The 17,119-nt window shown below is 41.7% G+C and overlaps 1 protein-coding gene across 1 annotated transcript in view; it reads right to left on the bottom strand.

The window, feature by feature from the left end:
- The window catches only part of LOC135513933 (polypeptide N-acetylgalactosaminyltransferase 9-like), a 127,871-nt gene extending 111,675 nt beyond the window's left edge, over nucleotides 1-16,196 (bottom strand). Inside the window, exon 1 of the mRNA XM_064936971.1 lies at nucleotides 15,133-16,196. Coding sequence (XP_064793043.1) covers nucleotides 15,133-15,373 — 241 coding nt within the window. The 5' untranslated portion in view covers nucleotides 15,374-16,196. The remainder of the gene's footprint in view (nucleotides 1-15,132) is intronic.
- Between the last annotated feature and the right edge of the window lie 923 nt (nucleotides 16,197-17,119).

The following is a 17,119-nucleotide window of genomic DNA, read 5'->3' as shown; positions in this document are numbered from 1 at the left end:
CATCTATTTTGTGAAGTGCACCAGTCCCTCCTGCAGCAAAGCACCCCCACAACATGATGCTGGCACCCCCATGCTTCACAGTTGGGATGGTGTTCTTCAGCTTGCAAGCCTCCCCATTTCTCCTCCAAACATAACAATGGTCATTATGGCCAAACAGTTCTATTTTTGTTTCATCAGACCAGGGTACATTTCTCCAAAAAGTACGATCTTTGTCCCCATGTGCAGTTGCAAACCGTAGTCTGGCTTTTTTATGGCGGTTTTTGAGCAGTGGCTTCTTCCTTGCTGAGCGGCCTTTCAGATTATGTCGATATAGGACTCGTTTTACTGTGGATATAAATACTTTTGTACCTGTTTCCTCCAGCATCTTCACAAGGTCCTTTGCTGTTGTTCTGGGATTGATTTGCACTTTTCGCACCAAGGTACGTTCATCTCTAGGAGAGGGAACACGTCTCCCTTCTGAGTGGTATGATGTCTGCCTGGTTCCATGGTGTTGATACTTGCGTACTATTGTTTTCACAGATGAACGTGGTACCTTCAGGCGTTTGGAAATTGCTCCCAAGGATGAACCAGACTTGTGGAGGTCTACAATTGTTTTCTGAGGTCTTGGCTGATTTCTTTTGATTTTGCCATGATGTCAAGCAAAGAGGCACTGAGTTCGGTAGTAGGCCTTGAAATACATCCACAGGTACACCTCCAATTGACTCAAATGATGTCAATTAGAAGCTTCTAAAGCCATAACATTTTCTGAAATTTTCCAAGCTGTTTAAAGGCACAGTCAACTTAGTATATATAAACTTCTGACCCACTGGAATCGTGATACAGTGAATTATAAGTTAAATAAATTGTCTGTGAAAATTTACTTGTGTCATGCACAAAGTAGATCTCCTAACCGACTTGTCAAAACTATAGCTTCTTAACAAGAAATGTGTGAAGTGGTTGAAAAACGAGTTTTAATAACTCTAACCTAAGTGTATGTAAACTTCCGACTTCAATTGTATAATTCACAAGTGATAGGCTAGTATTATCACCCATCAGACTATTCTTGATCTAATCCTGTCTTTACATATATTAAATAATATATGTGGTAAATTAGTTTTGATTTAGAATGGACCATTATCATGCACCTGTATTGAAAAAGGGGCAGTGGGAAAAAATCCATGTCATCTATGCGTGGTTCATTTACATGCCAGCCAGGTAGGCTATACTCCTGTTGTAAATATAAGCAATGTGCTTAATATTAGGAACATTTATAAATAAATATAGTAAGCCTAGAGAAAGCTAAGGGGAGCCTCCTATTTTTAGTAGAGGCCATCACCCGTTTCTCGCGCAATTGCATAAACTGTAGAAATGTTGCCCAAAAGGAGCTCAAGGGCTCTCATGAAGTGTTTGATTAGATTTTCGATTACATTTGCATTGATGTCAGAGTGAATAGAGGGACAATAGAGTGCTGAGTACCAGTTTGGTAGGCTTCTAATGACTAAACGGTCATGTGGAATTAGACTGCCATCATGACTTGTGACCACCTGTGTGGCAGTAATATGGTCACTGCAACAGCCCTACCTTTAGGTGCCTTTTGGCAAATTCCAAGCGGGCTGTCATTTGCATTTTACTGAGGAGTGGCTTCCGTCTGGCCATTCTTCCATAAAGGCCTCATTGGTGGAGTTTTGCAGAGATGGTTGTCCTTCTGGAAGTTTCTCCCATCTCCACAGAGGAATTATGGAGCTCTGTCAGAGTGACCATCGGGTTCATGGTCACCTCCCTGACCAAAGCTCTTCTCCCCCAATTGCTCAGTTTGGCTGGACGTGCAACGTAACGTAACAAAATGTGGAAAAAGTGAAGTGGTCTGAATACATTCCGAATGCACTGTATGATCACGCTCTTCATAGCCAATGTAGGACCTTTAAACAGGTTATCATTCACAAGGCCGCAGGGCCAGACAGATTACCAGGATGCGTACTTAGAGCATGCACTGACCAGCTGGCGCGGGTCTTCACTAACCTTTTCAACCTCTCTCTGACCCAGTCTGTAGTACCTACATGTTTCAAGGAAACTCCGGTAGTCCCTGTGCCAAAGAATGGCATGTTAACCTGTCTAAATGACTCACATCTGTATAGTCATAAATGCTTTGAAAGGTTCACATCAAAACTACCCTCCCAGAAACTCCAATTTGCATACCGCCCCAACAGATCCACATATGATGCAATCTCTATTGCACTCCACACTGCCCTTTACCAACTGGACAAAAGAAACACCTACATGAGAATGCTGTTCATTGATTAGAGCTCAGCATCAACACCATAGTGCCCTCCAAGCTCATCACTAAGCTAAATACCTCCCTCTGCAACTGGATCGTGGAGTTCCTGACGGGTCGTCCCCAGGTGGTGAGGGTAAGCAACAACACGTCCGCAAACACGGGGGTCCCTCAGGAGTGCGTGTTCAGTCCCCGCCTCTACTCCCTGTTCACCCACAACTACATGGCCATGCACGACTCCGACACCATCATTAAGTTTGTGGACGACACAACGGCAGTAGGCCTGATCACCGATGACGACGAGACAGTCTATAGGGAGGAGGTCAAAGACCTGGCAGTGTGGTGCCAGGACAACAACTCCTCCCTCAACATGGGCAAGACAAAGGAGCTGATCGTGGACTACAGGAAACGCAAGGTTGAACACGCCCCCATTCACATCTACGGGGCTGTAGTGGAACGGGTCGAGAACTTCAAGTTCCTCTGTGTCCACATCACTAAGGACCTATCATGGTCCATACACACAAACACAGTCATGAAGAGGGCATGGCAACGCCTCTTCCCTCTTAGGAGGCTGAAAAGATTTGGCATGGGCCCTCAGATCCTCAAAAAGTTCTGCAGCTGTACCATTGAGAACATCTTGACTGGCTGAATCACCGCTTTGTATGGAAACTGCTCAGCATCTGACTGCAAGACTCTACAGAGAATAGTGTGTACAGCCCAGTACATCACTGGCGGCGAACTCCCTGCCATTGAGGACCTTTATACCAGGTGGTGTCAGAGGAAGGACCTAAAAATGTTCCACGACTCCAGCCACCCAAGCGGTACCAGAGTACCAGGTCTGGGACAAAATGGCACCTGAACAGCTTCAACCCAGAAGCCATAAGACTACTGAACAGTTAATCAAATGGCTAACCAGACAATTTACATTGACCCCCGTAATTATTTATTGATCTTAATTGTTTTGAACTGACTCACTTGCACTGGCTCTCACTAGACTCTACCCACACACTCATACTACACTGCCACTCCAACATACACACACACACACACACACACACACACACACACATACTACATACACAAAAACATACAAATGAATATTGACGTCGCTACTCTGTTTATTATACAGTGACTAGAAAGTATTCACCCCCCATGACTTTTCCCACTTTTGTTGTGTTACAGCCTGAATTTAAAAGTGATTACATTTATGGTTTTTGTCACTAGGCTACACAAAATAACCCATAATGTCAGAGGAATTATCTTTTCCAAAATATTTACAAATGAATTAAAAATGAAAAGCTGAAAGTCTTGAGTCAATATGTATTTAACTATTTTTTTATGGCGAGTGTCACATTCACGGTCTTCAAACTCCCTGTCATAAATGAGCCAAGGCGGAGCGTGCATGTAATTCCACATCTTTTAATAAAGTGAAACCTTCACAAAAAAAACAGGTAAACAGAACACACACACACACACACACACACACACACACACACACACACACACACACACACACACAGAGAGAAAATGAATAATTACCCACAACATTAGGTGGGAAAAAGGCTCCGAAGTATGATTCCCAATCAGAGACAACGATAGACAGCTGCCTCTGATTGGGAACCACAGGCATCCAAAAACAAAGAAATAGAAAACATAGAATGCCCACCCAAGTCATAGGGCATGACAGCGAGCCTAAATAAGTTCAGGATTTAACATTGTCTTACCAACTCACATAATAAGTTGCATGGACTCACTCTGTGTGCAATAATAGTGTTTAACATGATTTTTGATTGACTACATCATCTCTGTACCCCACATATACAATTATCTGTAAGGTCCCTCAAACAGGCAGTGAATTTCAATAACTGATTCAACCACAAAGATCAGGGAGGTTTTCCAGTGCTTCTCAAAGAAGGGCATCTATTAGTAAAACTAAAAAAACAGACATTGCATATCTCTTTGAGAATGGTGAAGTTATCAATTACACTTTGGATGTTGTATCATTACATCCAGTCCCTATAGAGATACATGCGTCCTTCCTAACTCAGTTGCTGTGGACAGAAACCGCTCAGGGATTTCACCTTGAGGCCACTGGTGACTTTAAAATAGTTAATGGCTGTGATAGGAGAAAACTGAGGATGGATCAACAACATTGGAGTTACTCCACAATACTAACCTAACTGACAGAGTGAAAATAATGAAGAATGAAGCCTGTACATAATAAAAATATTCCAAAACATGCATCCTGTTTGCAACAAAAGTAATACTGCAAGAAATGTGGCACTGGAAAACCTCCCTGATAACTTTTTGTCCTGAATACAAAGTGTTAAACTACATGATCAAAAGTATGAGGACACCTGCTCATCGAACATCTCATTCCAAAATCATGGGCATTAATAAGGAGTTTCTCCCCCCTTTGCTGCTATAACAGCCTCCACTCTTCTGGGAAGGCTTTTCACTAGATGTTGGAACATTGCTGTGGGGACTTGCTCCACTCAGCCACAAGAGCATTAGTGAGTTTGGCCACTGATGTTGGGCGATTAGGTCTGGCTCGCAGTCGGCGTTCCATTTCATCTCAAAGGTGTTTGATGGGGTTGAGGTCAGGGCTCTGTGCAGGCCAGTCAAGTTCTTCCACACCAATCTCAACAAACCATTTCTGTATGGACCTCGCTTTGTGCATGGAGGCATTGTCATGCTGAAACAGGAAAGGGACTTCCCCAAACTGTTGTTGTATGTAATTGTATGCTGTAGCATTAAGATTTCAGGTCACTGGAACTAAGGGGCCTGAACCATGAAAAACAGCCCAGACCATTATTCCTCTTCCACCAAACTTTACAGTTGGCAGGTAGCGTTCTCCTGGCATCTGCCAAACAGAGATTTGTTTGTCGGACTGCCAGATGGTGAAGCGGGACTCATCACTCCAGAGAATCTGTTTCCACTGCTCCAGAGTCCAATGGCGGCGAGCTTTACACCACTCCAGGGACGCTTGGCATTGCACAGGTGATATTAGGCTTGTGTGCAACTGCTTGGCCATGGAAACCCATTTCATGAAGCTCCCGACGAACAGTTCTTGTACTGATGTTTCTTCCAGAGGCAGTTTGGAACTCGTTAGGGAGTGTTGCAGCCGAGGACAGATGATTCTTATGCACTTCAGCACTCGGCGGTCCCTTTCTGTGAGATTGTGATGCCTACCACTTTGCGGCTGAGCAGTTGTTGCTCCAAGATTTTTTCACTTCACAATAACAGCACTTACAGTTGAACGGAGAAGCTCTAGCAGGGCAGAAATTTGGTGGCGTCCTACTACGGTGCCATTTGGAAAGTCACTGAGCTCAGTAAGGACATTCTACTGCCAATGTTTGTCTATCTCTGTTACGGATACCAGTATCCTGTGTGTGTGTGTATCCTGTGTTCTTTTCTCTCCTTCTCCCCTCACAGGTGAAAATCATCACTCCCCAATCAGTCAACAATCAATCATCAATCAGAAGACACACCACAGTTCCTTTCCCTTGGTTTAAAAACCCTGTCAGTTATTTGCTCTAGAGCTCAGTCTCTCTCTGTTAATGCCATGCCTGTAGGGCTCTGTGTGTCACTCTCTCTTTGTGTATTAACCTCTCTTTTGTTTGAGCACCTCCATAGCACTTTGTCTTCACCTGTGAGTATTGTTTTGGTTATGGTGTTTGTGTTTGATTGCTGGTGGGAAAAGGGGAAACCAAGACAAGTCGCCCATGGGCATACACTACCCGTAGGTAGACTTTGTTAAATACACTAGTTAGAACTGGGTGGACCACCCACTGTATTTTTGGTTAGTTAGTTAGCTGTTGTTAAAGTAGGCTAGTCTAGCTTAGGTTTTTTTTTAATACTTACTGTTTCTTTCCTTGGGTCCAGCTCAGCCCCTTTGCCTGCTCCCCCCATTACTGTGTGTTTTTCAAATAAACCTTGAGTTTGATGGTAGATTTCAGTTGTCCTGGTTATTTCGCTCTCACTTTTACTTTGTCACAATTATAATTTGCATGAGTTATGTTACGGGTCTCATTACCATCCCCCTAGACTGTCGGGCCAAAAGGGATTCGTAACAATCTCGATTGCATGGCTGTGTGCTTGATTTTATACATCTGTCAGCAATGGGTGTGGCTGAAATAGCCAAATCCACTAATTTAAATGGCTGTCCACATAATTTTGTGTGTATATATATATATATATATATATAGTGTATGTTTTGAGGTAAATCCAATGCAACAAATTACTGAGTACAACTCATGTTTTCAAGCATAGTGGTGGCTACATCATGCCATGGGTATGCTTGTAATCATTAAGGACTGGGGAGATTTTCAGGATAGAAAATGAACTGAATGGAGCTACAGTACATTGACTGGGTACTGGTACTCATTGTATATAGCCTCATTGTTTTTATTGTGTTACTAATTCCTTTTATATTTAGCAAATATCTGTATTATTAACTCTGCATTGTTGGGAATGGGCTTGTAAGTAAGCCTTTTACTGTCTACACCTGTTGTATAAGGCGCATGTGATGCTTCAGATTTGATTTGAACTGAAACTGACAGGGATACTACTGGCCACTAAAGTGGTTCTCTAGACTGATATAATTCCCTGCAGAAGAAGGGGTCAACTGTATTATTTACCCAATCTATCAACTAGCAAATACAGCCTTTCCACTACATTTCGATAGCCGTTCACTAGGTCAGTGTTTCCCTAACTCGGCCCCCCCTTGTCTAAGTATGGAGTGAGTCTTATTGCTTTTTCTCCTGTCTGGATATTTTGGCCTGTGCTGCACGTTGCCTAGGTATGATGTCTCATAGCTTTTCTGGATTGGCTATTTTAAACTCTGCTGCACAGTGACATTGTAGGTGCTTAATTTGATATTCCTGTCAGACTTCTAGAGTGGTCTCCACAGGAAAACCATGTTGCCTCTTCTCAACAGATGGACAGAAACAGCAAGTAAACAGCGCATACTAATGAAGATCTAGGGTCACACATTCCCCAACAAGCCATTGCAAGAAATGTTTTTTGGGGAGTTTCTGGGAGATTTGCCATTGGAGTTGAACAGTTGGCAGTTGCAAACTGTCACCTCCCACGAGAGGGATCCCATCAGGGGCAATGCAGTGGTGTCATCTGACACCCCGGGTGGGGCTCACTAGCATTATGGACCCAGTCTGAATCCCAATTGCCCGCTCTCATGACATTGAGGCAATCTAAGAAGCAACTGAAAGTGAAATCTGGAGTGCCACTCTCTCTGCGTGAGACTCGGAAACAGCCTAGCATCCCTGCAGTTTTGTTTTCTGCGGTCCTGGTTATTTTGCTCCCCGCACTCCCCACTTCTTCTGGATGGCTGAAGCAAATTCCATTACAGGAGAAGTGGCTGCACTCAGAAGTCTGTCTGCTACTGCTGATGTCTGCTGTCTACAGCTGACAGAGTGGAGGAGAGCTATTTTAAAATAGGCCTTGTGCAACTGACAAGGTTTAAACCGGGGTCTCTTACACGTCAGAAGAACACATTAGCCCACTAAGCTAAAGTCTAGGTAGTGGCCCAGGGATCCATTGCTACTCTACGCCTCAAGCAATGTGACTCATCGTGTGAGTGCGGTTCAGAGGACTGGTTTTACCCTGTATTGTTTTGACATTTTATTGAGCAGCAACAGCAAACAGAACCAGCTCAGGGATTTATAGAAGTGGTGAGTGGACAGTTTGTGGTTTTGGAGCTGCCTTTGTTGTGCTGCTGCCGATTAAAGTTGTGCTTTGGTAATACCTCAGAGGATAATTTGTTGTAGCTACCATTTCTCAGTCTGCTGCTGATTCATCTTTTCATGTAAATCATGTTCTTTTTATGGAGGCTGAATATTCTGTTGCTTGGAGCAAGAAATCCTTACAATGCTACAACTTAATAATGAAAATAGATGGGGAAAAGAAAGCTTTCATTTTTCTTAAGGTTTTGATGAAAACCAACAACTCCACCACAGATTTTTTTTTACCCCTTTTTCTCCCCAATTTCGTGGTATCCAATTGGTAGTTAGTCTAGTCTCATCGTTGCAACTCCCGTACGGACTCAGGAGAGGCGAAGGTCGAGAGCCGTGTGTCCTCTGAAACACAACCCAACGAAGCCGCGCTGCTTCTTAACACAATGCCCACTTAACCTGGAAGCCAGCCGCACCAACGTGTTGGAGGAAACACTGTATACCTGGTGACAGTGTCAGCGTGCACTGTGCCTGGCCCGCTACAGGAGTCGCTAGTGTGCGATGTGTCAAGGATATCCCTGCAGGCCAAACCCTCCCCTAACTCAGATGATGCTGGGCCAATTGTGCACCGCCCCATGGGTCTCCCGGTCGCGTTCGGCTGCAACAAAGCCTGGACTCGAACCCAGAATCTCTAGTGGCACAGCTAGCACTGCGATGCAGTGCCTTAGACCACGGCACCACTTGGGAGGCCTGATGTATACTTTCCTGACGACCTAGATTCAATGCACCCGTTGGGAAATCCAATTGGTATAATAAAAAAATAGCCATCAAAATCTGTGTGTTTAAGCTAGAGACTTCTGGGTTTTTGCAAGGGCTGCGTCTCAATCCACCACGTCTATCGGCCTTCTGCATCTACGGTGGAAGATGGCTGAGCTACAGTGGTGTTTGTCAGACCATGAGACATTCTGAAAATCGATCTTTTCATGAAAACGTCTGTAGAGTCCAAACAGTTTGGACTAATATGACCCCACTATGGAAAGATGTGACTCTCGCAAACACGAACGTGGTCTCCGTTTCGCTCTACAACGCCCACAAGCTTCACATGACTCGTGAGAATGTCTCCCGTGATTGTGACGTAAAAAGGTATTTTTGGGACTAGGGTTACACATGTACCTTTTATTATTTATGTTGGTTCCTGATGCTTTCCAATATCCCTCAGAAGCATTTCAGACACCACAAACCATAATCCTTTTGATTTATTTTTGGACTATATTTCTTGCCATGTATGAGCGCTTTATTCAATGCATTTCTATGGGCTAATAGCAGGCAAAACTCAATGTTTCATTAAATAATATTTTTGGGGGGGATATCGACAGGGGTCCTAAAAGTTTAAATCAAATTGCTAAATGGTCCATCTTATGACCATACTAAAACAATTCCATATGCTAGCTTCATAGATATTGCCATTTAAATATTAAATTCAACTGTGTTTTATTACAAACCACTCTGGATCGGTAAAGTAGATATTGTTAAGTGTATATAGTGACTTGAAATATTTAATTAGACAAAGCTCAAGCCATTTAATATAATTCACAATCTAACATAGAATGATTGCATTCACTAAAACCCATGAGTAGGCCAAGTCATTTTCTACAACAATGAGAGACAATTGTGACACAGCCGAGGGAAAACTTGAGGCAAATGGCAAATGCTCCAGCTATCATAGTATTCTGCCAGTCCTCTGAATGTCAGTGTGCCTCTAAGCCACATCATGTTACTGTACTGTAATGTTGGCCAGACTCCGTGTGCCATTGGGTTGGACCTGTATGTAATGAGTTTAAACATTCACTTGTTTAGTCAAGGCACACAACAGGCCTAACATATTATGTGAGTTATGCGACTATTTATCACAATACATCTGAGGTGAAAGAAATCAAGGATAGGTTTTTCCAGGACACTGACAACAGATTTGTTAGATTGACCGGTAATTTATCGGCAGTAAGACACTTTTTAGGTTACTTTGCTACTGCTTATTCACTATGGCAAAGTCGGCTAAAAGAGCTTCAAGCTTCTTAGCCTACCCAGAAGCCTCTCTAGAGATGTCTTTGGTACTATGCTGTTGTGATGATTCATGTTGTATCACTGATACATCCTCAACACATTATCCTCTACTTCCTCTAGTTTCATTCTTCAAACTGCAGATTAGCAAAACACCTTCATTATCCCACAATGAATTAATTACAGGGAAACATCTGGTTGTTCCACTGCAAACACACAGGCACTATTTCCAGTATGAAGAGGTTAGCAGCACACTATGGGGAGATGAAGTGTGTGTGCCAAATGGTACACTATAGTGCATTACTTTTGACCAGAGTGTTATGGGCCCTTGTCAAAAGTAGTGAACTTTATAGGAAATAGGTTGTCATTTGGGACGCATAATGATGTACTGTTCCAACACCCTGAGATGGACAGATTTGTTTCTGTGCGGATATGGGGACAAGAAAGGCTGGCTACCATCAAACATCAATCTGGGTGCACTATGTCCAAGTGCATATCCATCTCGATGCTCAGTCGCTCACCTCAGAATCCATTTTTATAGAGGCGCCCACAACAGGTTACATTATAGCGTCATAACAGTGATAAATTATGTAACAACCTTCAGAAAATGTCTGATTTGGGCTGATGAGATAGATTTTCAAACTGAAAGACACCTCCATTCTGTGAATGATTTAAAGGGAGAGTGGAGTTATGCGTGTCAAAAGTGATGCTGAGATGTGATAAATATTGATGTCTTGGATGTGGTTGAGTGATCTGTTGTTCAAATAGAGGAAAATAACTACCAGTAGTTGGTTTTAAAAGCTAAAATGTGGGAAATCCATAAAACATTGGCAACAAGGGAAATGCATAACGCATAAAGGATAATGCATTAAGCCTTGATTTGCTGCTCATGACGGAAAAAGGGCAAGCTAATGGGTCATCAGGATTTAGAGGGGTTACTTGTATTTGTAAATTGTCATTGTGATACTGTATCTCGAGACCCAATGAATCATCATAACAATCCAAGCTTACATGGTAACACATGCAAAGGACTGAAAGAAGAAAGTACTGTATCAAAAGAAGTGCACAAACAGCACCATTTAGCAAAAATACTTTACAGTCAACATACAGTACAGTAGGTCTGTCTATAAGTCAGGAAATATGCCAGTTTCCTAACGCAAATTAAATATTTTCACATGGATCTGACCCCTCATTTAGGAGGGCGAGGACAACTAATGTCAGCGCTTTGTAGGGAATCATGAACTTAAAGTCTTTAAATAATCACAGGAATGAAATTGCTGGAGTTTTTGACCACCATATGAAATCTCTAGCTCTTCACAAAGTGCAATTATCTTGTAGCTCAAATGCAGATTGTCAGATGAGGCGTTGAATACATTACAGAGATTCAGATTCCTAAAAGCTGGAACTGAATAGATTCTCATCAGTTACTGAAAATGTTTGGTTGATGATTCCTCATCTACATATCATTACTGGAACATATATTCCATCACAGGCTCCATTCCCCCACTCCAATCTGCTGGGAAGGTGTCTGTGGCTCTCCAATATAAAATTATACTCACACTGTGATGAATACCATTAAGGTACGGGTTGAAGCATCAAGTGTGTATGGGGTATGAGGTGATGAAACATAATTTCATTTCTAATTCCTCGTCAGGAGTTCTCTCTTTCCATACTTTAACATATAAACAAAATTTCTTTCTGCAGCATAATTGGAAATTATAAATACGAGTCATATCTACTGCTGCAGCTGGACCATCCTCAGAGGCTGCTGCCATGCCATCTAATCACCTCCGCTCACTCAGGATGAAAGCAGGACTCAGTGACATGCATCACTGATGACAAACACTCAGCCCTGCTCAGCTCAGCCTGTCTATTTAAGGACAACAATGAGCCGGAGGCTGTGACACACTGCAGGGTCACTCAGTCAGAGGACAGAGAGGTGAGCTAGGGAGAACAGTGCATGAATGACAGGGATTCATCTTGGGAGAAAGTAAAGTATCAACTGCATGATATTTTTTGCTTAACTTCATTGTGAGACTCAGAGCCAGTGTCTTGGGGCAACTTTATAATCCATCCAGGATTTTAATTACATCTAGATACAACAGGGACCTTATCATATTAATGCAACATAAGTTGAAACATGTAAATTAGGTATAACATATGAATGTCTTGATGATTATTGGTTAACATATATAGTTGTTTTTAAAATTGTAGCCTAAAACATAAATACGCAGATCAGAGAGGATCTGTCGGTGAATCTTAAGTTGCACTGAAAGAAAGTAGAGATCTGGCACTTTTAATGCACTGCTTAGGTCACAACACTGTCCTATAAGCCTGTTAACAAGAAGCTTAAACCCAGATAGATGATTATCCAGTAGAGGATAGTGCCTCTTCAGCAGAGGAGAGGAGAACTGCTGATGACCCTAGCCTCTTGTCAGTTATTTCCATAGTGAATTGCAAAGTTACAGATAGCACACTTTACTGGTGTTCTGGTGAGGAATGACCTCATGGAAACATTAGATGGTATTAGATTAGATTGCTCCTGTAATTGCTTCCGAAATTACACACTATTCTCTATACTGTATACACTAGCAAAAGGGTTCCAATGGGTTCTTCAGCTGTCCCCATAGGAGATCCCTTTTTGGTTTCAGCTAGAACCCTTTTGGGTTCCATGTAGAACCTTTTCCAAATAGGGTTCTACCTGGAACCCAAAAGGGTTCTACCTGGAACCAAAAGACTTTTACCTGGAACCTAAATATCACCAATATCACACACCGAGTCAAAGAAAAAATTAGATAACATCGTCCAAATCACTGACTGAGGAGTACTGGAATAAATGCTTGCACAATGCACAGGAGCGGCATCACTTTGCAAAGCCATGTAATGGATGAAGAGTTTGTAAATGTCTTCTAAATCTAATCTAAGCCTTAATCCCTTGGTATGTCATTGTTGGACAATAAACAACTGAAAAATGGGCTATTACTTGAAATCACTGTCGGACATGGTAATGGTTATTGGCACACAAGGTTCTCACTCTGTAACGCCAATCTCAATGGCAATAGAATCTGTTCCCCATTTAAAAATCGAGAAATAAATCAGGATATAAATGTATGATTAAATGTGTCAATAAATATCCGAATGCTAAACATGAAGAGATGCTGACAGAAGGGAAGGATTCCTCCTGACTCTGTCTGACTCTGTCTGACTCTGTACACTCCAGGGCAAATACATGGTGGCTCCCCGGCCCCTCGCTCCAGACAAAGTCCCCTGAATGAGAGGATGCATTATACTTTTGGTGAGCCAGTGCCTCCTGGCTCCAAAGGCAAAGCATAACTCAAATTGACAGAGGGACCTCTTTTGTAAAAAATGATGCCAGCCAGCACCAAATCACAGTAATAAGATCAAATAAAACCCCTCAAACTAGGAGTGTTTTGTGGCCATGCTATATAGAATTAACAGTAGATACAGACTGTCGTTGACCACTTTTGACAAAGAGAATAATAAACTGACTTCACAACACTTTCACCAAAATCCTGTTTATAACAGTTCTGACATGAACAGGCAGTTTGCTGAGCACCAAGCACAAATACTACCATGATAGTTTGATACAGTGGATACAAGACTTATCCTTTTTGAACCTGCCTCTATGGAAATGATTTTATGTTAACCTTTTTACCTTGAGGTTTACCGAGTTGTCAGTGGCAGAAGCTGGCTTTTGTTGACATCGACTAAACAGGGAGATTGAGGAAATTATACTTTGTCATTAGATGCATACACTATTTCTGTCACGTTCTGACCTTTATTTCCTTTGTTTAGTCATTATTTAGTATGATCAGGGCGTGAGTTGGGGTGGGCAGTCTATGTTTGTTTTTCTATGATTTGGGTATTTCTATGTTTCGGGCCGAGTATGGTTCTCAATCAGAGGCAGGTGTCATTAGTTGTCTCTGATTGAGAATCATACTTAGGTAGCCTGGGTTTCACTGTGTGTTTGTGGGTGATTGTTCCTGTCTCTGTGTTTGCACCAGATAGGGCTGTTTTGGGTTTTTTCACATTTCTTGGTTTGTTAGTTTATTCATGTATAGTGTCTTTATAAATTAAAACATGAATAACCACCACGCTGCGTTTTGGTCCGCCTCTCCTTCACCTCAAGAAAACCGTTACAATTTCAAACAAATCAGTGATGGCACAGGCTGCTTGTCTCACAATTTGTATAGGATTTCTATATACTATTGATAACATCAAATGTTAAAATGTAAACATATGGATGATTCTTATTGTAATTGTGGAATTGACGGAATGCTAAATAGTGATGCATGCATTAGCTGTCTCAAAATAAATGTTGGACTTTTCAGTGTCTGAATCTCTCATGTTTCATGAAAGAGTGGAACCATTGAGCATAATGAGAGATGAGATAACATTAACATGATGTAAAGGATGCTGTTTTGCCAGACAGACCAAACCTCCTGCAACACATTTCAATGGCTAAAGGTAACATAAAGAAATAAGTCTGTTTTTTCATTCGATTAGAGAACCATTTAATTTGACCATTTTATTTATACATTTCAGACAAACTATTGTATTTGGGCCAAGAGAATGACAAAGCAGAACTCTGTAGCCAGAACCATGGTTTTCACCCCTATGGGATTCTCAATAATATTCACTTCCATGAGTCCATTACTAACTACTATTGGCTGGTGTTTTTGATAGGGATTAGACCAGGTTAAGTGCACAGATTAGGAACAGCTGCATTGATTTTACTTGAGTAAAACCTATTCACTTGTTGGCAATAATTTGTGGCTCCATGAAGAGCCACCATTCATCACTGGATGACTCACTCTGAACATAATAACTGTACCATAATGACTGATACTGTCTGAATGGCTGATACACCAGTTGCATATTTATCTTATTGTCCATTGTCTGATCAAATTCAATGTATTTGGAAAAGTAGGCTGTTTATAGTTTTAAATGGGCTGTTTATAGTTGCTCTGTAGTAAGATGACAGTAATTCAGGATGTATATAACTATACAGAGATATGACTCCACAGTTAACAATGCTGAAAATGAGAAATATCTCATACTTGAGTAAAAGCTATGTGCTGAATATGTTGTTAAAGTTATAATAATACATACCATTTAATTGGTTGTAGACAACGTCCTCCAGCCGCTCCAGTCTCTGAAGTATGGACTGCCTGTCCACCAAGTTGGAAACTTTGCCATTCCTGGCCCTCAGTCTCTGGTCTGATATCCTGCCGATCTGAATGAGTTCCTCAGAACGGTCCTGTATTCTACAATATACCGAGAACAATATGATCCCCACAAAAACAAAAATGTTAACCGTGAGCAAAGTTTTTATTTTGCGTGCCACAGCCATGAACCCTAATAGAACAGTTGGGCAGAAGCCGTTAAGCCAAATAATAATGCATTTTGAGTACTTTAGCTGTCGCCTGTATTGCAGTGAAAAGCAGATGCTTTCAGTGGAAGTCAACTTTGGGAGTCCTGAAACAAGGAGCTGTCCTTTCAGCACCACTGAGATGCCGGAGGAACGCTTCTCTCGCGCTGATGTGGGGGGGCGACTGTTGACATCCAAGCGTAGAGTCTCCCAGACTGTGGTATGCAGATGCTGTATTGAGGAAGTTCAAGGTTGGTAAGGACGCTGGACAAAACAATGCTTTCTCTTTAGATCATATGCAACGCCGCCCGCCTGTACCTTTACAGAAGCGCTGCTGTTGAAGGTACATAGAACGCATTCTGTCGTGTCCACTAGAAATAAATAACGTCAGACACGAACCATAGTCTTAAATAGGAGCGAGTATTTACTGTAGAAAAACATCTATGCGTGCACTGCAACGTGGAAAGTCGTCAAAATCTCAGTCACGAGGACAACATCAGCTCGTCCACCCTGAACAGTGCATTATTCCGTATTTGCGAAGCAGCATACTCTATTACTGCTTTGACATCTCCTCTTTCAAAGGCGTTGTGGTCACTTGATTCGTCCTGATCCTGAAATAGATTTGCATGTGTCTTGAAATGTGCACATGCCTCCCTCAAATGTGCAGCGAGTTTCTCCCATCAATGCACGATTGATCGCAACAGAACGTTGAGGTGCCGATAGATAGAAGTTCAGAACGGGTTTTGTCATCAAATGCTGTCAAACGGTTCCGATGCTCGCGCTGCCTGACTGCATGGTGAGTGAGCCAAACCTTCTCTTTTGCTAGCTCTCGCATGCTGTCTTGCATCCCACCCTCTCCCTTTCTCTTTCAGCCTCTCTCTCAAAGCAAGAGCGCTACTGTGTTGTGACGTTTAGAGGCATATTCATGATCTGTCTCAGGGATAAAATAAACATGAATATAAAAAATTATGTTATTTGAATTCATATGGTGCACTGCATCCGGTCAGATTCTATATTGATTATATTATCCTAATCCCAACAGAATAAATCATACATAGAATAAATAGTCATGTTGATTGAGCTACCATACTCCCAATAAACATTTATTGAAATTGAAATAACTGATAGACTTCCCTCTACTAATCACAACAACAGCCAGAAAAGGGTTTATCAATTATTATTGGCATATGACTTGATTGAGTACTAATTGATTTCAAGTCCAACCTCCTCAGAGATGTCTTAGACTAACCTCAGTGTAATTACACAAAATGCAAACAGATATCACAGGTGTAAGTAGCCTACTGTGTTAAATGTGTATGTACTGTACCTGCCTATGCAAACATCATGTACATATTGCAATCATTTTGTACCCTTTACAATATAAAAGAGCAATGGCAAACTTTTCAGCCATTGAAGTCAGATACTTGAAATTAAGACGTTTGGCGGGAAATAGTGTAAACAATTATTTAAAAGAAGTCAAATATGTTAATGCTTTTAATATATTTTTTACACTATTTTCCACCAAACGTCTTAATTTTAAGTCTCTGACTTCAATGGCTGAAAAGTTTGCCATTGCCCTTCCTACTAGAGACCAAATGCTGCCTGATCAGTGATTCCAAATAAATCACAATTCTAGTAAATTACAGCCAAACAGAGCCAATCCCTGAGCACTTTCTCTTGATTAGAGTAACCCAGAAGTAGGCCTTCCAAAAAATAAATCCCTGGTCT

This window comes from Oncorhynchus masou, chromosome 25 (assembly GCF_036934945.1).
Source record: "Oncorhynchus masou masou isolate Uvic2021 chromosome 25, UVic_Omas_1.1, whole genome shotgun sequence".
NCBI classification, from domain to species: Eukaryota; Metazoa; Chordata; class Actinopteri; order Salmoniformes; family Salmonidae; genus Oncorhynchus; species Oncorhynchus masou.
The sequence above is the reverse complement of the archived record's forward strand: the minus strand, read 5'-3'. Positions and strand labels throughout refer to the sequence as shown.